Consider the following 25,268-nt stretch of genomic DNA (forward strand, 5'->3'; position numbering starts at 1 on the left):
GAAGAATCCCCTTTTATGTTACTGGTGAAACCTTCTCTCCTCCAGACGTAGAGGATGTCCTCTTGTCACTGTCACTGGCCTAGGAGTAAAAATATCCTTAGAAAGTTCTTTGTATTGTCCCGCCATGTATTTACACATTGTTATTAGATCTCCCCGTAGATGTCTTTTCTCTAAACTGAATAACCCCAAATTTGTTAATCTATCGTTGTACTCCAGTCCACCCATTCCCCTAATCATTTTGGTTGCTCATCTTTGAACTTTATCAAGTTCACTTATGTCTTTCTTTTATATTGGGGCCCAAAATTGCGCACAATATTCTAAGTGTGGCTATACCAGTGATTTGTATAGAGGCATAACTATGTTCTTGTCATGAGAATCTAGGTCCCTTTATATATGGTCTTAAACATAATTTTAGATTTTTCTTTTTTGTCTTCTACAGAGACTTTAAGATGCAATCGCTTAGCTAATACTTTTGGATGCAAAGTATTCCAAAGAATTATAGCCCATAACTATTGCATTGACAAGCAATCTACTAGTCCAGTGGTCCCCAACCTTTTTTTTGCACAAGGGAACGGTGTCAAGCTAGACCATTTTTCCATGACCCAACAGGGTGGGCTTTGGTCATATGGGGGCAGGGCTATGGAGGGGATTGGGTTTTAGTGCATACTTATCATTTAATTATGATAATTATAATGTGAATATGACTCAACTCACCATAGGTTCAGAATGAGTAGGAGAACCAGGGGGGCCAATTGACATTATATCTAGCTGCCCATTAGCATCCAGAGCTACTACCCCTCCAACTCGCAGAACATACAGCTAGCTGTAGGAGAAAGAGGGCTGGATACATATGACATTCTTGTCACTGCTTCTGTCTGAGCAAATTCTGAAAGTAGAGTAGCAGCATTGTATATTGAGCCTTAGTGTACAGCACTAGTACTTAGCAGAGCTATACAACAAACAGCACTATAGACCGGGGGTGCTGGCGGGAGCTTGGTGTACAGCGCTATAGACCAGGTCCCCGCCAGGAGCTATGCCAGGAGCAATGACATTGTGACCAGATTGCTGACCCACCCCACATAATGTGCTGTGCTGTGTCTACTGAGGCCAGCCCGCCACCCTGCGGACCAGCAAAAAACACCCAATGACTAAGTCCTGATCCACGGACTGGTGGTTGGAGACTCCTGTAGGCTACGAGCCTGGTGTGGGCCAGTAGACGGACACTGCTGGCAGAGCTGAGGGCTAGGGAACCCTGTGAACATTTAAAAGAAACATACCTTTGTGGCCACAAATCAATTAAACAATGCACAAATAATCATCTTTTTTGAGGTATGCAAATCAGCTTGCATGTACATTGATGGTTGAGCCGGATGTTCCAAATTTGCCTTAAGATGGCTGAAAGTGCCGTAACTCTCTTCTAGAATTGCTACTCAATACTGTTCCTTTAGCTGAGATTGCGCCTTTCAGCTTTGGCCCATATCATGAGTGTCTGTAGTCAAATCTGGTAAATGAAGCACACTTTGGATATACTTGCAGGCTGGTGTGCATGTCTATAAAAAGACGAGCTTCCCTATGTTACTTCATTGGTTTTTTGGCCACAAAATTATGTTTCTTATCCTAATGAAGACTCCAACACAATGTAAATAGTCTTTGGAGGCATTTTGTTTCTGACAGACACCCTTTAAAGTGGACCTTTCATGTCCTCAAAGATGTGCAGTATTATATACTGCTATAAAGCTGGCAGTGCACTGTATTCAGTACACTGTGGTCTTTCCCGATATGCGTCCTGGTGCAACTCCATTGAAAATAATGCCGGGTAAATCCATCACTACAGTGTCTAAACAACATGATGTCTCTGGTGCTTATTTCCGACTAGGTTCCTCCAATATTACCACATATTGCGAACTTCATTTGAGAAAAGCCAACATCTTTCTAGTAACTACAGAACAATGTTTAGTTTGCATTTGGTCTATTTACACACAATAATTCCCCTCCGTGTAAATGTCTAAATTGTAGAAGAAAAACTATTTCAGATTCATCACTATGAACTGAACTGTGAATAACTGGAAAATGAACAGAAAATACAACCGGGAATATCATATAAGAATGTCAAGGTATTTCTTATAGCCAACTTACTCTATTTTTATTAAATTATAAAATAAAATACAGTTTTGTTTTCAAAAGGTGCATTGTAAGGACGTGACAGGTTGGCTTGATATTTGTAACTAATGCATTAGGTCTACCAAAACTGGAGTACATGATCGACGAGCACTGTAAAATATGTTGTGTATATGTAAGTAGACATTATTTTTTGATACGTGATCTTATGGTGTGTGTGTGTGTATAATATATATATATAGTATAATTTATGTTGGAGCTTTATTTAGAAATACTTATATTATATGCTTTTTAACCTGCTCTTATATTGCATTCAGAACTTTACTAATGCCATAATTTAATATTCACAAGTAACCAGGCAAAAATGCTATTTTCATAATCTCCTCTATTCTAATATATACTAATATTCTTCTACTTCAGGCTGGTTGCTGTTTATTTGGTATTTTGTTTCGCATTGGTATAAAAAAAAAGCTACGACCAGATGTTTTAGTTTACTCAGTACTCAGTAGTAATTTCTGGAAAGCCCTAATACATTGCTTTTCATATTTTGGATTGTTCTGCAAATTTCCTGACGTCTTTTTGCTTCTCTGGAATTTTTCTTCAAAAAGCAGCATGATGTGGGTTTAGAGGTATTTCTTGCCGGCATTTTTCTATATACTTCTTCATAAGTAAAATGAAAGCCACAAAGACTACGTATATAAAATACATCAAAACATATAAACTCTAGAAAAGAAAAAAAAAGTAATCGATATGTAAGCGGTACTTGTGTTTTTTAAAGGCCTAAAAATGGAAGAAAACTGCAAAGGTAAAAACTAAGTGCTTCAGAAGCCTCATGTGATGATTTATTTGTAAAATGAATAATTATGAACTATAGAATATTATATATATATATATATATATATATATATATATATATACATATATATATATATATATATATATATATATATATAACAATCCGGTCTGCCAAGCAGTACACCACATATTGGTCCGCACTGGGACCTTTCTCAAGTTTTATTTTTATTTCCACTTCACTAATTGTTAGGATTGCTTTTTGGAGAAATATACATAAAACAGAATTCAAATTTATTTTACCTATACAGATGATTGACTAAATTGTAAAAAAAAGTTAGATTATCTCAACTCCCCTACATTGTAATATATATATATATATATATATATATATATATATATATATATATATATATATACAGAGAGAGAGAGAGAGAGATTGTATATTCACATATTTGAAATAATGAAGATTTTAAAGATATAAAAAAAGATGTAATTTGCACCTGTACCTACATTATGAGTTGTTCCAATGATATACAATCGAGCCAGGACAGGTGTATATATCACAGAAGACAACCTTGTTACCAGAACCACTTTGTTGTCTTGAGTATAGACCATCTATTTACATAGATCCATATACTCTAGCCAAATATTGACACAAGAAATGCCTTTATCTGCCTGACATTGTGTACCATCTACTATGGTTTGCTATTACATTACTGTACATAGAAGTACTTTATGGAAATTATCATATTGCAAATTTAGAAATTCCTTTATTTCATGCTGGAGAGAAGATTTACGTACAACTGGGTTGTCAGCTACTGCTATTACAGTCAGTGTATATCTGCGCATAACTCGAAATATAGACAGACAATAAAAAGTATAACATTTTTTAAATATATTCGATAGATAGATATTTTCTGCATGCATAAAGTAAATTTAACTAGCAAAAATTAATAGAACATGAATCTTTTTTTCATCTGACCCGCAAACAAGCAAATACGATTTGGCTTCTTACAATTATTCTACATACTGTTATTGCAGTTCTTATGCCTTTCCCATGTTTGTAGTGTTGTGTCACAGACATGTGTATTAGTAAAGGGTTAAATCTCTGCAAGGTGGGTGGCAGTTGTAAGGGATTGGGGGCTTTTACTTTGTCATCTCAACACGACTCGGAATCTCCAGGTGTGTATGTAGTGGGTGGGACTCTTATTGTGACAGCCAGGTATACAGCAGGCTGTACAGGTTCCAGGTATAGGCTGTGCCACTATTTAAAGCTGTGGAGTAAGTGGAAGCGAGACAGTACAGCTGATGTATTCTGTGTAAGAAGAGATTAAACTTCGTACCTTTGGCAATAAGGTAAGGCAAAAATACTACACAGTGCCTGACCATTTTACAACTACATATACAATTATTAGCAGTGTATATGTATATATGTGTGTGTGTGTTATGTGTGTATATACGTGTGTATATATATATATATATATATATATATATATATATATATATATCATACTAGGTCTATCGTGATCATGTCTTAAGATAGTAACGACAGTTAGAAAACAATATAATAATAGTATTAGATATATGATGAAAGGGTTATGGTTAGTAATATTAGTATTTGTTATAACGTTCATGCTATTAGTGGCAATAATAACAGAAGTGCTTCTAGAGAGTGGTTATGGGACTGCTGTTACTTGAAATATATTATTGATGGTCAATGGAGAATATACTTTGCATATGTACAATACCATACACTATTTCATTTAGAAATGTCTTATACATCTGCTTGCTGTTGTGCTTTTTTTTACATACAATTTTGTTTTTGTTCTACAGATTTCTGCCCCTGTGGCAACTGTTCATACCTGTCAAGGAGTACGTGCAAGAAGGGTTCCTAAGACTCTTCCATCCTATACACAATTGAACCTGCATATTTACCTTATCATATTTATATATTTGGACACAGGCTGACACAATTGTGGTACTTCAAATTGATTTTGTTTCCTGGGATTATACAAGGAGGAACCCACATAATCTAGCTCCTTATTTTTGTGAACACTTGTAGAAGGAAAGGACATTGTTTTTCTGCCTGATAACCGTAAGGAATAGATATATACTGAAGAGATGACAGCAGAGAGTCAACAGTCCCCTACTAGAGCTACTGGAGCAGGCACTAACCTGCAACAAGCAAGTAACTTTTCTATGCCAGTAGTCAAAGTGGAGAAGGAGTCAACATCTGAAGCAAATATGTCCAGTGGGCCTTCTGAAGTAGAAGACACCCCAAAAGGAAGAAGAAGGAAAAGACCGCTGCAGAGAGGTAAACCACCTTATAGTTACATTGCTCTCATAGCAATGGCCATTGCTCATTCTTCTGATAGAAAGCTTACCCTAGGAGGCATCTACAAGTTCATTATGGAAAGGTTCCCATTTTACCGGGACAACTCAAAGAAGTGGCAAAACTCGATCAGACACAATCTTACCCTCAATGACTGCTTCATCAAAATCCCTAGGGAGCCAGGGAGACCTGGAAAAGGCAACTACTGGGCCTTGGACCCTAATGCTGAAGATATGTTTGACAGCGGAAGCTTCCTTAGAAGAAGAAAGAGATTCAAAAGAACTGATCTCACCACATATCCAGCTTACATACATGACACTAGTATGTTCCCATCTCTGCAAGTGAGTAGGTCAACTTATCCTAATTCCGTCTACTCCAATATGACAATGAGCCCAACATATAGTCAACAGATCACCCCACATTCTTCTGTCTACTACCCATCTTCTTCACCTGCCTTTGGGTCTAGTCAGTCCAGAGTATTCAGCATCAATACACTTATAGGGCATTCCAGTGGCCCAGAGCATTCGCAGCAGGCAAGCAGATCCATGAGTCCAGATGTTATCTCTTCCAATACCAACTCTTGCAATTACACTGGTGCAAGCTATACCAACCAAGCAGGAGGGAGTAGCATGCTACAAAGACCTGCCAACCCCATGCCATATTCCTACCCAGTGCCTAACAGCCACCTGCAAGTCAACCAGAGTACTTATTCACATGCCAACACACAGCTGTTTGGCTCATCCAACAGAATAGCCATGCCCACATCTCCAGTCATGAACAGTGACAGCATGGACTTTTATGGTAGGATGTCTCCAGGACAGTACACTTCATTAACTGCCTACAATAGTAATGGACAACTAACTGGCACTAACGCCTACCTACGACATGCAACATACTCTGGGAACATGGACAGGTTTGTGCCTGCAGTTTAATGTATCATATTGCAACTATATGCAAAAAAAAATCTGTAATTGATAATAGCATATGCGCGACACCTTTTACTGATATGGCCAAACTTATTTACTATGTCATGAGGAGTCACAACAAAGCGATGGATATTATAACAGGATGATATTTTTTTTTAACGTCAATGCTATTATGTTTATAAGATGGACTATCAGATGTAATATCCATCATCTTTTTATTTTTCCCTATGGGATGAACTTAAAATCCAATATTTTGTATTGTGTATTAGTTACTTGATATGATCCTGCCTTTTCTACCACTGTAGGATAGTGACTACATTTATAAAACAGTAGCTCCGAAGGTAACTTCATAGACATAACATGAATGAATGGAAGCCAGTTGGAGTAGACACTGTTGTAAAACACTGCACTTATGTTTGGGGATGTGGGTCTTACACTTGTCTAAATCATGTTATATTGTGTTATTGTAAATAAAATTAATATTAATGTACACAACATGTCAAGATTACGTTATCTCATGTACGTTTCTTTTTCGCTATGCATAGTAAGATTGCCTAATAGACACATACACATGACCTGAGTTTATGACACGTTATAAAGACCTACACTATACTATATTAATAGATTTTCATTAATTTCTATATATTGCACAACACAAAATGTTATGGTCCTATACTACACACATCTAACTGATATGTGACATACAATTTGACATGTAGTGTAAGTTATAATTGAAACCCCAAGAGACATCTAACATTTACTAAAGAAGCCATGTACGATCCAATATATCAAATAAACGTCAATCACTAAATGTGTTATTCACATTTATAATGCTATATAATTCTTGCCAAACTTCAGAATCTAAGATATATTATTATTATTATTGTCGTTATTTTTATTATTGTATTCTTTATATACCTTTAAAATGTAATGAAAGAACATGAACGTAATCAGGAAAGTAAATCAAATAATGTTCTTTTATAGGATTATGGTACAAGATGTATATTGAATATAACATAATAACAAGCGCAGAGGAGAAAGAAACATATGGATAGATAGATGATAGATAGATAGATAGATAGATAGATAGATTAGATAGATAGATAGATAGATAGATAGATAGATAGATAGATAGATAGATAGATAGATAAAAAATGTAACCATGCTAATAAATTTAAAAGCAAAATTTCTGAAATATGGCCAAATAAGCCATAAGTGATTATAGTCCAATATAAGATAAGATAGATATGAAAGAGGGAGTGCTCATAAAGATAACTATTGTGTCTACCATTACAAATATTTATCCAATGTTCACAGTTTTTAATGATGCCTAAATGCAAACATATAATTCATGACATGAATTACAATACATGATGAGAAAAATTGGGTACGTATCTTCAATAGATAGACGCATGTACAAACATTTCTCAAAGTTTAATTCAAAAAGCCAAGTTTTGACCATTTTGTTTTCATTTTTTATTTATTTAGTTTTTTGTCCATGGCTAGGGCTAGTCACACAAAATTTGGCCGTTAATACCCACAAGATATGACAGTCAGTTTATATCCTATTTTCAATGTTAAGGCCTGGTGCACATCTGCATCTGGTATTCCGTTTGGGGGGTCTGCTTGGGGACCCCCGAACAGAATACTGAATGCATTGAAAAGTGGTTAGCCAAGAAACCACAGTACTTGTAGTACTTTTCTCACTACATGATTCGTGCGGACACCGCGCAGAAAATACATGGACCCCATTATAGTCTATGGGGTCTGCATGCTTTCATTGCTCCCAAATGGAACACTGAATGCAGATGTGTACAAGGCCTCGTTAATTTTTGTGAAACAACAAGAATGCTCATTTTCCAACATCATATAGTGAAATGCAAATACTGAAATAATGCTAAATAATATCTAAAATATTATACAAGAAAAAATACTAAACAACTCTTTGAAGTTACATTACTAAATTTAGATATAACGTTTGTGAAATAAGAGCTGCAAACTCCTAGCATGCTCCATTCACTTCTATGGGTAGCTCGAAGAAGAGCAGAGTAAGTAGTCATCCTGAGACTTGTAGTTCTACAAACAGCTGGTGTGCCAAGGGTTAGCTATCCTGTGTTAGAAGGTCTATACAGTATTTTGTTAAAGGTTTGTTTTGTCAAGCAACAGAACACAATGACTATTGAAGGCAACCTGTCAGTCATGGCTCATACAGTTATGCTTATGTCATACTAAAACAGCAAGATTTGTTTTCTGACCTGAAGCATTAAAATAAACTCTGGTACACTGACAGTTAAATCAGTTCTTTGGTACAATAATTCAGTGATACTTTTGATATTTTTTATTATGTGATCTGTATAGAAATTCACTGATTTCAAACAAATGTGTATATATTAGAAAGTTCACAGAGGGACAAATGATACTATCTGCACAAAAAAAAAATAAACACATAAAATTTCACTTTTATTGATATCCTTTAAAACCAATCCAAAAAGTAAAACAAAATGATTGTGTTCCACCTGTTCAGTCCATACAAAAGTGAAGAAATAACTAGGGAGGGGCAATTGTATATACACCTATATATGCCCTATAGGATATTGAAACCCTCACTCCCTAATAAACCACAGTGGCTTTTTTCCAAACAGCAACTTGTGAACAGGACCCAAAGCATGAACTGCCAGCAAATCACTCCCCCCCTCTGAGGTTACTGGCCTATTGCCACGCCAACAGAGAGGAGAGAGGCACTGACAGTCAGGTCACCGTACAACTGCTGAACTGGATGATAAGTCCACTGACTAACTGGGAATTTATGACCCTACGCAGCGTTTCTTCTATTAAAAAGAGTCATCAGGGGTCTTTTTCTCACTTCACAAAATAAACAGCTTAACACTGTAACACATGATAGCGGTGTGGTGTGCTGACCGCTGGCAGGACCGCCGCTCAAAGATTCAGCGGTCATTTTGTTTTACTTTTTGGATTGGTTTTAAAGGATATCAATAAAAGTGAAATTTTATGTGTTTATTTATTTTTTTGGGCAGATAGTGTCATTTGTCCCTCTGTGAACTGAATGATCTGTATAGAAACCACATAAATTTTAGAGTTTGGTTTCTTCTATTGCCCACAAGTGTGAACTAATGTGAAGGAGTAATGAATTTATTCAATAACAACCATTTATATCGACATATCACTGCAACCTATGCAACTTCCAACTGGGCTATGTAAACTCATCTCCATAATCTCTCATAAACTGCTTGAGAGACATAAGAGTGTGCCAAGGGTAGCTAACTGTAGGGTACATTGATCTATAAAACATACTACTAACATTGCCTATGTCTGTCCCTGAGGTCCTAGAATTATAATTATTGACTCAATGACCTCTAATTTAACCTGGTCTTTACATTTGTACCATTGTAAAAAATAAAATAATATATATATATCCCTTTGTTAATTTCAGCATTTCAGTATACACTGTCTACCAATAAGTATATTTGGACATCTGTGGTAGAATAGAAAAAAAACATTTATTTATATTCAATAGTTGGTAGTGCCTCCATGAGCGGCAATTACAGCCTCACCCCACAGGGACATACTTTCCACAAGTCCTTGTATGACGGCTAGTGGTATTTTATTCCATTAAGCTTGGAAAAGACAGGTAAGTTCTTTCCCCGATTTTGGATGGCTGCAGTTTCGGGAGTCTGCTGAATCAGGGCACATTCCACCAATCACAGTTCACCTTCCACTTCATAATCACATAGACCACTTTTGGGTAATTTAGTTCACTTGCTATGTCCCTTAAGGACTGACCATTTCTGTGGTACCCACAATTACCCCTTTCTCGAAATCAGACAACTCTGCACTTCGTGTCATCTTACATGCGAGTAATGCCAATGTACTAATGCCAATTCTGTTTCCTACATGATATTTAACGGCTGAAGGCGTGACGTACAAATACCTATTGGTAGACAGTGTATAACAGTGCACACAGAAATCACTATGAGACTTTGACATGACATAGAATTTGTGCCATTGTAAGTTTATGGCACAGGTTTAAAGTACCTTCCCTCTGTGATCAAACAGAAGTATGTGGGGCATTTAGCTAACCAGCAGGAGAATGACAGAAGTGGTTTACAACTGGTCACTCAGTGAGTATACGGGGGAAAAAAGTGCAGAAAAGCGGTATTTTCAAAAATGTGCTACCGTATATACTCGAGTGTAAGCCGACTTTTTCAGCACATTTTTCATGCAGAAAAAGCTCTCCTCGGCTTATACACGAGTCAGGGTCCACGGAGCACAGAAAACTGGAAGGACCTGGAAGGGGGAGGTCCTTTAGTGCTACTGCTCTGTGATTGGCTTGTCATGAGGTCACGTGACTGTGATGTCATCAAAGGTCCTGTAGCCACTGTATGTAACATCTGCAGATAAGGTTGAGTCTAAATCCTAGTAGCTCCGCCCACACCAGAGTCCGATCACATGGTCATGACGCCATCAGAGGTCCTTTAGCACACTAGGATTTAGCATCTACTCTGCAGATGAGTGGCCAGGGTTCATTGTGTCTTATGGAAGATGTCTGTTGTATGGAGGAGAGGAAGCTACAGTAAAGTGACACACACAGGGACCTTCCTTTAGTTACTCTGCCTATTAATGTCAGGCATTTGGGGTTATTAATTTAGTTTCAGTAACTCCATGTGCCTCACATTAATAACAGTTAACCCCATCATGTCCCTCATATTAACCCCTGTGTGCCCCATATAAGGGTTACATTTCGCAACGTGGGGCTTCAGCCTTAAGGTGCTTTGTATTTTAGAGAGCAAAACAAATTACAGAAAACATTTCAAATGCACAAGTCAATAAAAATGGTGACATTTCAGAATCCATTCACCACAGACTTTCTTCCAGGTGCCTGCAGTTATCCAAATGAAAAGTGATCCACTAAGACAAACAGTGACTCGTCTGGTCAGATAATAGCAGGCGGATTTCTGATTCCTCCATGAAACATGATCTTTTTCGATTACTCAGATTAGACTTATAGTTAACTTGTTAATGACTAGTGAAATCTATTGGTCTGGTGATTGATCGCTGCGTTCCCAGAGAATGTGCTGCTTCCTGAGCTCTCACTATTGTTCTCATTCATCTTCTGCTCCATTTTTGTATGACAGCAGTAGTCGCGGGCTGAGCATTGATAAATGAGTGGTGCACTAGTAGTGTGCAGTACAACCTTTAGCTAAGGCATACGGAGGTGAAACAAACACTACACATGTACAAAATTCGATTCATCTGGGCAATATCCCCATAACACTTTAATAGCTAAGATTTTGCCAATATACTTTGAAGGGCATGAATAATTAGCTATTTGCACTGTAGTGTCTAAGGTGTTTCTCAATATTTGTAGGTCAAATACTCCCTAGTGAAAATAAGTTCCAACCAAATATACTAAAGGTAGTGATCAGTTATAATTGTTAACGAAATTCATCTCCATTTGGAGCATCTGTTGGCAGATTTGATGGGAAGAATAACATGGAGTATTATTCATTCTAGCAAAGTGACAGACCCCATTATAAGGTTACAGAGAATAAGGAGGACGAGGGTTAGTTAATAGTGTCCATCTTATGATGGATTTAGCTTCCGATCAGAAGAGAGAACATAAACAGATGTATATGCTATGCCAAAAAATGTGCCTTATAGTTGGTACATACTGTTATGTAGGCATCTATGGCTGGTATACATCAGGGCCAGCTTGAGGTTTGGGCAACTGCAGTATGTTCCTGTAAAAGCTACAGTTGCAAAGACACCTGAAATTGAGTGTTTTTCACTGAAACACAACCAATAGATTTTCACCATGAAAAAAAAAATGGAAAGGGTGCAAACTATGGATGTGACCTGGTGCTATAATTGACATGTTATGCATTTATTCCTGCTGTGCTTATAATTGCCACAAGTAGGTGAGAGCTGTAGAACTCTCATCCACAGTGCTGGTAATGTAGATGGCAGTAGGTTAGCTGATGTTGAGTGTGCAGCATGGCCCCCTTATGCCACTAGACACGCTATATTTGTTGTCAGGTGACCTCTACACAAACAATCGAGTGGTCACAAGCCTTTTTTTGTAGACTTTAACCTGATCAAAAAAAGAACATGATCAGCAGACTTCAGGAAACAGCAGCAGGGAATAGGTTGCAACTAATGGAACAGTAGGACTTGTAAAAAGTGAGTTTTTTCTGCTCACATTATTGCCAGTTTAGATTTCAGTTTAGCTGGACAATTCCTTTAAGTCTGTAATACCAAAGAAATTGAGTATTATCTATAGAAGTGTGAAATAATGAGAGTCTGCACTGCATTGTGAGCATTGAGTGTGTTACTGTATAAAAGTCCTGTTTTATAAGCACTGAAATTTTGTTATACGACCACAAGAGTTTGTTAAAGCCATACCAAAAAATATATATATGAAATGTATAGATTGAGAGTCCTCATTAGTTTATACCTTTTTTAATGGCTAACAAAAATGATTACAGATTGCAAGCTTTCGAGACTACTCAGGTCTCTTCATCAGGCATGGTATAACAATTTTTAAAGGCATGCATATTTATACAGGAATAGAGTGTTTGATGCACCATTGATGGAACGCAGTACATATAAATAGATAAGTTAAAAAAAATATGTCAGTTGACGGGAAGGCTCTCTGAGTTTATGGTCTCTTTGATTAGTGATATGGTGTCTAGTTGTTGTAAAAGGACATAAAACCATGTGACAGATTTAACCCCCCCTTGGAGTGCGTCAAAGGTTGTCATGAGTTTATATTCCCATACCCTTCTATCATTTTTTGCTTTTTTTAAAATTTCCTTAGAACCAGGATCTTCATGTCATTGATGATATTATGATTTTGATTGCAGAAGTGTTTTGGCACAGGGAGGTCCAAAATGGGAGATGGTTGCTGTCAGAGACGTTGCTGAGGTAGCAAGTGGCAGCTCTTTGCAATATCATACACTCATCTGGAGGGGCCCCTTATCCGTCCGGACTTCTCGGTTTATCGTATCTGGGCATATCTGGGTCAGTAAGAGTACTACGGCCCAAAGCGCCATCACACCTCACCACTTCTTGGCGCCAAGCTACTTAGGACTGAGTTTGGGCATTAAATAGGCCACACTTCAGCAGTATCTAAAGAATTAGACTGCCAGATTCAAAATTACCTTCAATCCTAGCAGTTGCAGCAGGACCTGCTTTGGTCTCAGACTATGAGGGTACAATGTGCGCATGCACTGACAGCACCCAAGTGATCAACAAGATGAATATGTTCTAGTAGAGCGTTAACTAGAACTGTGAGATACATTTTTCGCTGTTGCTTGTTTTTCACAGATTAATGATGAAATGTCAGTTTCAATTGGATATATACAAAGGTGCATTTAACCAAAGCATATGACTTGTTTTTTTAATAAAACGTTTTGCCAAACGTATTGTACTTTTCAACAACTCCACATTTTCAACCCATCTATTCTCCAACATCCTGAACCCAACTCAAAATGAAGTAATAACAATTGCCAGTTTAAGAGATGTAGCTACAAAGTGAAGATAAGAACACACTTTCAGGTTTTGTTAATGCAGTTCTTTAACCGCTTCCAGACTGCCCATAGACAGCCGGAGCTCCCTTTTCGATCGCTGTAACTCAGCAGTCATGTGATCCGCCGGACTCAGTGTCTTACAAGAGGACCCTACAGGACCCAGATCAGCTCTATAAGTCTAAGAACAGCGTGCAGGAGGCTGGATTCTTCCTGCAATTGGGGCTAAATGTACCCTAGTTGCATGGGAAATCAGCCTACCTAACAAAGAAAAAAGAGATCAGATGTCCCCCAAGATCTCTTATAACCTTATGGGGACACGATCTGAAAAAAAAAATACTAAAGTTTAAAAAAAAAAAAAAAAAAAAAAAGTAAATAAAATAATTTAAAAAAATAAAACAAATACACCAATAAAATGCCGTTATTAAAGGTTATAGCCCTACCCCCAATTACACCATACAAAATAAAGTTTTACTGTAATGGAGAGGAGAAATTATTTTATAGAGTTTTTCAGTAGCATTTTGTGTTATTAAATTTAAAAAAAAAAAAAAAAAAGTGAAAACCAGACACAATTTCTCTCCTAATTTGTCTATATTTGTCCGGATATATATTTTTTTTAAATACGTTCAAAAACAAAACCCTATGTGTCCCCGAAAAAAGATGTAAAAGTTATTTGAATGAGACATGTGAGAAAAATGTTACAGCCCTCAAAACAACATACGGAAAAAAAACTAAAATGTGTCTGGTCCTGGACCAGAAATTGGCCCGGTACTGAAGTGATTAAAAAAAAAAAAAAAAAGTAACAGTTTCCAAATAAATTATAAAGATTCCTCTAATAGACCTATGTAGAATAGGAAATAGGAATGCGGCCATGAAGGACCTCCCTTTTTAGTACCAGTTGGTGTTCTCACGGTTAGGCTGTTAAAGAGAGACCAAGCTTTAATTTAAAAAAAAGCTGCCATTTTTTATCAAAAAGTCAAAGTTGTCAAAGTTGGCAAAGTTTTTGAAGCAAAAATCGGGTATGGATAATAAAGAGTGAGAATCTATAAATGATAGATGGTTCATCTCTTTTTTTTTTTTTTTCTCAACCCACTCCTGGTTTTGGCCTCAAAAACTACATAAAACAGAACGAGCTTCCTTATCCTTATCCACTTGCACATATGAGTAAAAAAAATGTTTTCTTTTGTGCTCAGGCTTTTAGAAACACGATTTTTCTCACAGTACGCCATTGAAGGAAGTTCTGGAGTCACATTTTAACATTTGCACAGATTTCTTACATGCTAACGCTGCACAAATCAAAGATCTGATCATTGTATATCTAACAGTATAATCACTTGTGTAGGGACAACATACCTTTCCAGTAAATAGCATGCATGCATATACTCTCCAAATATACTAGTTTTACTAGCCCCAAATATTCCTGAATGTAGGCCACAAAGGTTCTCTTTACAGCATATGCCTTGGCTTCGTACACCATCTTTTACGTGCCTCAGATGCCCCCCATCAATGCCTCAGGAGTGTCTCTGAGTGTTTCTATTACAGATGCTGTATTCCAACCACGGACCTCCTGTGATGGGCTTCGTCCTCTCTACATCTGATATACTGTAGTACTAATGCCCACCTGCCATACTCAGTAACAGTGTAGCAGTGCGCCTGCTTGTCCGTCACATTACCATAGACTGATTTTTATCTACTAGAAGTAAGCAGAATGAATGACAGGAAGAAAATATCTAGAAAACCATGATCAGTTGATAAAGAAAGTATATTGAAATATAGTATAACCTTTCGTTATAGAAACCATATTCATCCCTAAATATTTGGCTGAAACTGAACAATCCCTTTAATTGCACTAGTCCTCTTGATCACTAAACATTTGGGTTCTGATTTACAATTAGAATTTTACATACTCGTTTTTGTCCATATTTATTTTTATTTTTTATTTATTTATAGGGGAGTGCATCTTGTCTGCTTACTAAACAATACACAGAGTCTGAAACATATAGCATTGTGCCTTATATAGTATTACAGCTTAGCTTACAGCTTGAATTCAATGCAAATTGAATTGCACTAGTGGTGAATGGGGCATATACAGGGCACATAGCTATCTGCTTTCAGATCCATGCAATACATAGTATATGAATCAAAAGCAACCCTGAACAGTTGCTCCATGTTGGGACTGCCTTTTTGCTCCCCATTAAAGATGGGTTATAAATAAAAAATAAAAATATGACAATCCCTTTAACTCAATCCTGCAGTTCTCATGGTTGATTTGCTATACTGCAAGAGTCAGCTGGCACTCTACTGACCATTTTGTATCCTGTTCTGTTACAGAGAATCCCAAAATAAGCAGAAGACAGATTATTACAGTGCCAACCTGCTATCTGCAAGGAAATCTAGCAGTGAGTTTTACTTTGAAATTAATGAGAATTTTCCACAAAGCACAGATCTGTGGGGCACATGAACATCTATCAGATCATTGTTGTTAATGGTGGGCATTCTGAGGACAGAAAAGTTACAAGTGGTGAACCTCAGGGGTCTGTCCGAGTCCAATTCATTTCAATATTCTTGTAGGTGACATAAGAGAAGGTTTGGTAGGCAAGGTTTGCCTGATTGCTGGTGATACAAATGTGTGTAAAAGTTTATATTCCCGGAGGGCCTTGTAAGGCTGCATTCATACTGAGTTTTTTGGGTCAGGAATCCACCTCAAAATCCTCCTCCAAAAAACTCATCACCATACAGTCCTATGTAACCTGCTTTTTTTTCCCCCTACTAGCAGATTTTCAGCTAGCGGAAAAATAGAAGCGACATGTCCATTCTTCAGGCGTTTTCCACCTAAAAAATTCAATGCAAGTCAATGGGAGGCGGAAAAACTGCTACCGTTTTTTCTGAACGCCAGGCGGATTTTCTGCCTCCTATTGACTTGCATTCATTTTTTCAGGTGGAAAACTCTTCAAAAAAACGCTTCAGGAAAAGCCTTTTTTCCTGACCAAAAAACTCCGTGTGAACGCAGCCTAACGTTTGTGATCTAGCTTTATTGGATGAATAGTGCAAACAATGGAAACTGCAATTCAACATTACTAAATGTAAGATAATGCACTTAGTAGAAGAAATACTCTGAGTACAGTATTGGTCGTTCTTTGTTACCCAGGACTCCTCATGCATATGCGGTTTTATATACCACTAGAAAGCTAACACTGCGCTGAATTCAGCGCATTGTCGGCTTTCCTGGTATGTGTCACGGGGTGTAGATATCAGTGCATTTAGTATCAGCAGCGATATCTCTCCACTGTCAGAAGGGGGTTCCTCACAGCTGGGTCGTAAGAAACACCCCCTCTGACAGTATAGGGCTATGGAAGAGTACTGTCGAGGGGGGGGACTTTCCTCAAAGCCCAGTGATGACGCTGAGCTATGAGTAACACCCTTCTGACAGTGGGGAGATATCAGTGCCAAAATTAATGGCACCAAACTCTCCAGCCCTGAGGCAGATACCTGGAAAGCTGACAGTGAGCTGAATTCAATGCATTTTCGACTTTTTAGCGGTATCTAACACCGCATATGTATGAGGACATGAAAGGTCTTGATATCTGACAACATAAAAATGAGTGAAAAGTGCAGCCAGGCAGCAGGAAAAACAAGTAGGATGCTCAGCAGTATAGCTAGAGAAATAACCAGTAAAGAGAGAGCTTGTGATCCTGCAGTAGAGGCGCTGGAAAAACCATAACTGGAACACTGGGTGCACAGGTGGGCTCCAGCGTTTGAGGGTCTGAACCATAAAACATATCAGAAGAAGCTTAAAGAACTTCATCTGCATAGCCTAGAGGGAAAATGACTGTAAACTTGAAATAAGTTAGTGACGTTTACCAAGCACAAGGGAGCACAATCTGAAATTAGTTGGGAGTAACATTAGACATTATGTCAGGGAATATTATTTCACTGAAAGAACAGTCGAGGCTGGAACAGAATTCCAGCAGAAGTTGTTCACAAATCTATAGTAAGTCACTTTAAGCATGTACCTGCAAAAACATGTGTATTCTAAGATAAAAAGGAAATATAACAGACTAGATCGAAGTTTTCTTTCTGCCATCAATCTTACGGGTTTCTGTTTCAGAAACAAATATATATTGTGTAGTCCCTATCCACTATACCAGATGATCCCATGTACACAGTACATTTCTAGGTTTCTTTTTTAAATTTGTTGCCTCCAACTAACACTAATGATTGCTTCAATGATGAAAAACTAATAAATCCAAGTCAGGAGCTGCTCCTTTTACCATGAACAATGCACAAGATTAAAATCATAAAATTCATATAAGCATCCTGAAAGATTTAAAATGCTACTCTTACATCACCATCTAGTGGCCATTTTAACATATAACAGATGAATCACAAAAAGCCTTAAAGGGATTATCCGGTTTCTAACATTAAAGGCCTATCCTTAGGTCACTGGTACTGAGAGAGCGTGGTTTGCAGGATTGTTTACATACCGTGAGTTGCACTGCTCCATTGCCATACAAAATGTAGTGAAGAGTGTAGGCATACCTCCCAACTTTTGAAGAACCAAAAGAGGGACAAAATGTGCAGCGCGCGTAGCGCGCCGTGCCAAATTTAGCCCCGCCCACTTTTGTGTTGACACCGCCCACTCGTTAATTTTTCATGTGCCCGCACACAGTATAATCCTCCTACAGTCACCCGTAAATTATATGTCCCCCCTCTATCTCTCCCCCAGTTTCATATACACCCTTCATCTGCCCCCAGTTTCATGTCCCTCTTCCATCTCTGCCCCCAGATTCATGTCCCTCCATCTCTGCCCCCAGATTCATGTCCTCTCCATCTCTGCCCCCAGATTCATGTCCCCACATCTCTGCCCCCAGATTCATGTCCCACATCTCTGCCCTCAGATTCATGTCCCTCCATCTCTGCCCCCAGATTCATGTCCCCCATCTCTGCCCCCAGATTCATGTCCCCCATCTCTGCCCTCAGATTCATGTCCTCTCCATCTCTGCCCCCAGATTCATGTCCCTCCATCTCTGCCCCCAGTTTCATGTCCACTCCATCTCTGCCCCCAGATTCATGTCCCCCATCTCTGCCCTCAGATTCATGTCCTCGCCATCTCTGCCCCCAGATTCATGTCCCCACATCTCTGCCTCCAGATTCATGTCCCTCCATCTCTGCCCCCAGATTCATGTCCTCTCCATCTCTGCCCCAGATTCATGTCCCACATCTCTGCCCCAGATTCATGTCCCACATCTCTGCCCCCGATTCATGTCCCTCCATCTCTGCCCCCAGATTCATGTCCCTCCATCTCTGCCCCCAAATTCATGTCCTCTCCATCTCTGCCCCCAGATTCATGTCCCCCATCTCTGCCCTCAGATTCATGTCCTCTCCATCTCTGCCCCCAGATTCATGTCCCCCATCTCTGCCCCCAGTTTCATATCCACTCCATCTCTGCCCCCAGATTCATGTCCCTCCATATCTGCCCCCAGATTCATGTCCCCACATCTCTGCCCCCAGATTCATGTTCTCTCCATCTCTGCCCCCAGTGTCATGCCGTCCTCTCCATCATCTGCCCCCAGATTCACGTTCCACCTCCACATTAAACTTACCTTCTCCTCCGCTCCCTCGCCGCTCTCTGCCCGCCTCTCTCACTGACACATGCGGCTGAAGGAAGGAGCTGACACAGGTCAGCTCCTCGCTTCGCCGCTGCCTGCCTCTCCCTGACACATGCGGCTGAAGCTTCTCGCGTGCTCGCTTCGCCGCTGCGTCTCTCTCTCGCTGACACATGCGGCTGAAGCGAGGAGCTGACCTGTGTCAGCTCCTCGCTTCGCCGCTGCCGCCGGCTCCTGGCTTGTACATCGCGTCTACAAGCCAGGAGCCGGTGGCAGCAGCAAAGCGAGGAGCTGACACAGCCGCATGTGTCAGCGAGAGAGAGACGCAGCGGCGAAGCGAGCACGCGAGCAGCTTCAGCCGCATATGTGTCAGGGAGAGAGGCGGGCAGCGGCGAAGCGAGGAGCTGACCTGTGTCAGCTCCTTGCTTCAGCCGCATATGTGTTCAACTCAGATCTGCGTCCTCTGGACGCAGATCTAAGTTGAAATCGGGACATACCTCCCTCCAACCGGGACCACGGGACATGTCACCCAAATCGTGACTGTCCCACGGAAACCGGGACGGTTGGGAGGTATGGTGTAGGTACTGCAGCCCTGTCATATAGATTTCAATGGGACAGCGCTGAAGTACTTACAAGCCGCTAGTTTGTATAGTGAGTAAGCAGCATGGCTCACGGTATGTAAACAGTACTGCAAACCGCCCATCTCGGTAAAGGTAACCTGCGGGGGTTTTACACCTGGGTAACACCTCAGGATAGGCCATTGATGTTACAAACTGGATAACCCCTTAAAGGCTAAGGCCCCACTATGCGGAAACACAGCTTTTTTTTGTTGCAGATTTTGTTGTGGTTTTTTGAGCCAAAGTCAGTAGTGGCTACAAAAGGAATTCGAAATATATAGGAAGTTCTTATACTTCATCCTTTTGCTCAATCCTCTCCAGGCTTTGGATGAAAAAAACGCAACAAAATCTGCAACAAAAAAAGCTGCATTTCCACAATGTGGGGCCTTAGCCTAAAGTGGTTATCGGCCTAATATTGAAGGCCTAGCCTTAAGCCATCAATGCTACATCTGGGGGTGTCTAACTGTTAGGCCCCACAAATAAGCCTTTCTGAGAAAGCGTGGCTACTAACATGACCGGAGCTTGGTGCTCACTCGTCATATGTCTAGCACCGGGTTTAGGTACTGCAGAAGTGTTCAATTGAAGTCAATGGAACAGCGCTGTAGTACTTATGGCTTATGGCATGCTAACATTACTGATAGCCACACTGTCCTGGAACAGCTGATCTGCAGGGGTCTTGGCTGTTGGACTCTACAGATGTAAAACAGATGCTTATCCTAAGGCCATCAGTATTAGAAAGGTGGGGTTATCTCCTTTTAAGGCGGCCATATACATTAGATTTTAGTTGGCTAAAAAGATACAGTGAACAATTGTACACAAAGCTGAGACTTTTGTCTACCAAAAATAGATTGGCAGCATTGGATTTTTTTCATTTCAGTCAGTGGAAAATATTAGTGTTTGTCATAATCAGCCACTTTTATTGCATCATAAACCAATTTTTACAATCCACTTCTCTGTACTTATTCTATAATAACACTATCAGGGTTCGCTCACACCTGCACCCCAGTCTCTGTTTTGCAGGTTTCCGTTTCCTGCCCGAAACTGGACAGGAGACGGTAACCTGCAGGCATTTTTCAAACCCATTCATTTGAATGGGTTTGAAAAGTGTCCAGCCATGACTGCCGGTGAGCTTTTTGTGCTCTCCGCGGCAAAACCGTTTTTTTTTTTTTAGTCGGACATGCAGGACTTTGTGTCCGGTTAAAAGAAAAAAACAGTTTTGCTGCGTAGAGCAGAAGACGCTCACAGGCGCTCACGGCCGGACACTGTCTGCCAGGTTTCCGTCTTCTCTCGGCAGAAGACGGAAACCGGGCGCAAATGAACTGGCCTTATTGAAGACTAGTTTCATGTATCCATTTATTCAAACTTAACGTTTAATAAATATCATATCATATAAAACATGTATATTTCTAGGTAAGAATGTTTTCCTAGATAAGTCAGTATAGATAGGGTCCTGCTTTAGGTCTGCAGTGTAATATGGAGCTTCAGTATTTAAGTTGTTTATACCAGTGGGAAACTTTTGACAGGCAACCTAAAGTTGAGAGATGGAGTACGGTAGCATCTAAAGTATTCTTAGATCACAATTATACACAGCAAACTATTACCATAAATATTAGAAAAGTATTCAAAGAACTGATGAAGGTCTAACAGGACTTTGTGTACGGTTAAAAAAAAACGGTTTCGCTGTGGAGAGCACAAAACGCTCACTGGCTCTCACGGCCGAATACGGTCTGTTAGGTTTCTGTCTTCTGTGGGCAGAAGACGGAAACCTGAAAACTGAGATCGGGCGCTGCTGTGAACCCAGCGTCACAGTAGATTTAAGTTTACCTTTTTGACACTATTTAACATAGAAAAAAACATTTAAAAGGGTCTGCATTTTTAAACATTGATGGCATATCATTAGGATACCCTATGGCATCAATGAGTGAACTGTGGAAGTCCAGTTACTGGGGACCTCCTATAATCACAGGAAGGAAGGGACCCTGGAGCTATTACTAATAGGAAGAGATTTCTTTCTCAAGGACAGGCCTGATCAATATTGGTGTATCGTTAGGCAATATATGATAGACAAACTCATATACCCAAATACATATATCTCCAAAACCTCCTCATCTCATTATGTTAATGGCATATACTGTGATCTTATTTCTCATGCTATTGCTATTGGATATGTTGCGACTGACCTTCTACATTTTCCACACTAGACTTGATAATCCTTGCATTGTCAGAGTTTGTGCCATTTACAAATGATAAAACATAGCTTTTAATAAAGTAGCCAATAAAAATACAAATAAATTGTGGATTGTGCTCAACCAATGTGTGTGTCAAAAAACAGGCATACACCACCACCCAGGTACAAATCCTCCTCCTAGACTGCCCAATGATAGGCTGGATGACTACTAAAAGCCCTGTAAAATACCTTATACGCTTCCCTGGTATATCAGTGTCACCAGTCCCCCTCCATGCCCTGTTTTAGGAAAGTGGCATTCAGGACAAAGTTTTGTGTCCCCCTTTCTTACAGAAAAATTCTGAAATGCAACTATTTACATGGCTTGTAAACAAGTTTTTTGGCACCCAGACCATGATAATTCAGCCCGATAGCGTGGCAAAATTACAAATTAAGGGATGTATCTGGCAATTTAACCCCTTCCCTTCAGTGACATTTTTAATTTTCGTTTTGGACTCCCCACTTTCCAAATTCCTTACCTTTTTTATGGTTTTCAGAACGATATGAAGGCGTAATGTTTGCAGGACAAATTGTTCCAAATTCTGCATAATGTACTGAGAAGCTGGGAAAAAAAAAATCACAGTGGGGTGGATCTGAAGAAAAAGTGCATTTGTGCGACATCTTTATGGGCTTCGTTTTTACGGTGTTCACTTTGCAGCCAAAATAACATGTCAGCTATATTCTATGCTTTGGTATATCGGGGATACCAAATGTATGTTTTTATTTACATTTCAACCCCTTAACAAAAAACTAAAACTTAGCAAAAAATTTTTTTTTTTTTCTAAATGTCACCATATTCTGACATAGGGTGACTTTTTCTTGCGGGGTCAGGTGTACTTTTTAGTTACATACCATTTTGTTAAAAGTCTATTGCTTTGATCACATTTTATTCAAATTTTTGAATACATAAACAGTAAAAAAAAAAAAAAAAACAAAAAAAAAAAAAACACAGGACACAAGGATACCTAATCATTATGTGTTTCAAAGTAATATTTTACTTTTATTTGTATTCTAGGGAATTTTTATTTATTTTTTAAATCTATTTTATTAATTATCCCCCTAGGGGGCTTGAACCTGCAATCTCTTGGTAGCAAGACTAATAGACTGCAACATAACTGTATTGCAGTCTATGGGAGATTCACTACATAGCTATTGAGGCTGGTCATAGACCAGCCTCAATAGCTATAATGCAATGACAAGCCTGGCTGTCAGTGGAACAGGTCAGAGCGGACTCCCTGAACGCATACGTGAACCGGGCCTGAGGGTGCTGTGACTTCTAGATGCAAAAAATCCAACTGTACTCGATCTTTTTGTCAGTAGAAAGTACAGCGTATCAGGAAACATGGTGATCTTTGGTCGCATGGTAGGACTCACAACCAAAGTTTCCATGTGGTCCTAGCCTTATTAGTAAGGCTGGACTTCCACAATGTTTTGCAGGCTTTTTTTTTTATTTTTTAAATTGCAGTTATAAGTAGCATAATTTTTACTATGCCAGTGAACCAGAGTTATACAATTTAATGTAAATTAGTTTACTGTTGAAATATATGACAAGGTGCTAGTCGTTAATACAACAAAAAAAGATAAAAAATAAAAAAAATATATACAGTCCTATGAAATAGTTTGGGCACCCCTATTAATCTTAATTATTTTTAGCTCTTAATATTTTGGCGTTTGCAACAGCCATTTCAGTTTGATATATCTAATAACTGATGGACACAGTAATATTTCAGGATTGAAATGAGGTTTATTGTACTAACAGAAAGTGTGCAATATGCATTAAACCAAAATGTGACCGGTGCAAAAGTATGGGCACCTGAACAGAAAAGTGACATTAATATTTAGTAGATCCTCCTTTTGCCTCTAGTCACTTCCTGTAGCTTTTAATCAGTTCCTGGATCCTGGATGAAGGTATTTTGGACCATTCCTCTTTACAAAACAATTCAAGTTCAGTTAAGTTTGATGGTCGCCGAGCATGGACAGCCCGCTTCAAATCATCCCACAGATGTTCAATGATATTCAGGTCTGAGGACTGGGATTGCCATTCCAGAACATTGTAATTGTTCCTCTGCATGAATTCCTGAGTTGATTTGGAGCGGTGTTTTGGATCATTGTCTTGCTGAAATATCCAATTCCCGGCATAACTTCAACTTTGTCACTGATTCTTGAATATTATTCTCAAGAATCTGCTGATACTTAGTGGAATCCATGCGACCCTCAACTTTAACAAGATTCCCGTTTGGCATTGGCCACACAGCCCCAAAGCATGATGGAACCTCCACCAAATTTTACAGTGGGTAACAAGTGTTTTTCTTGGAATGCTGTTTTTTTTGGACACCATGCATAACGTCGTTTTGTATGACCAAACAACTCAATCTTTGTTTCATCAGTTCACAGGACCTTCTTCTAAAATGAAGCTGGCTTGTCCAAATGTGCTTTTGCATACCTCAGGCGACTCTGTTTGTGGCGTGCTTGCAGAAACGGCTTCTTTCTCATCACTCTCCCATACAGCTTCTCCTTGTGCAAAGTGCGCTGTATTGTTGACCGATGCACAGTGACACCATCTGCAGCAAGATGATGCTGCAGCTCTTTGGAGGTGGTCTGTGGATTGTCCTTGACTGTTCTCACCATTCTTCTTCTCTGCCTTTCTGATATTTTTCTTGGCCTGCCACTTCTGGGCTTAACAAGAACTGTCCCTGTGGTCTTCCATTTCCTTACTATGTTCCTCACAGTGGAAACTGACAGGTTAAATCTCTAAGATAACTTTTTGTATCCTTCCCATGAACAACTATGTTGAACAATCTTTGTTTTCAAATCATTTGAGAGCGGGCTGTCCATGCTCGGTGACCATCAAACTTAACTGAACTTGAATTGTTTTGTAAAGGGGAATGGTCCAAAATATCTTCATCCAGGATCCAGGAACTGATTAAAAGCTACAGGAAGCGACTAGAGGCTGTTATCTTTGCAAAAGGAGGATCTACTAAATATTAATGTCACTTTTCTCTTGAGGTGCCCAAACTTTTGCACCGGTCAAATTTTGGTTTAATGCATATTGCACATTTTCTGTTAGTACAATAAACCTCATTTCAATCCTGAAATATTACTGTGT

At 39.1% G+C, this 25,268-nt stretch overlaps 1 protein-coding gene across 1 annotated transcript; it reads left to right on the forward strand.

Annotated features, from left to right (window-relative positions):
• The first annotated feature begins 5,034 nt into the window (after positions 1–5,034).
• On the forward strand, positions 5,035–6,177 carry FOXE1 (forkhead box E1). The gene has a single exon (XM_075263918.1). It carries the CDS (start codon positions 5,035–5,037, stop codon positions 6,175–6,177), a length of 1,143 nt encoding a protein of 380 aa, XP_075120019.1.
• Positions 6,178–25,268: the final 19,091 nt, after the last annotated feature.

The sequence above is a fragment of the Leptodactylus fuscus genome, chromosome 1 (genome assembly GCF_031893055.1).
Source record: "Leptodactylus fuscus isolate aLepFus1 chromosome 1, aLepFus1.hap2, whole genome shotgun sequence".
NCBI lineage: Eukaryota > Metazoa > Chordata > Amphibia > Anura > Leptodactylidae > Leptodactylus > Leptodactylus fuscus.

What these genes read in the sequence shown, in the direction of transcription:
- FOXE1 (XM_075263918.1), top strand. Translation starts at nt 5,035, where the DNA reads ATGACAGCAGAGAGTCAACAGTCCCCTACTAGAGCTACTGGAGCAGGC.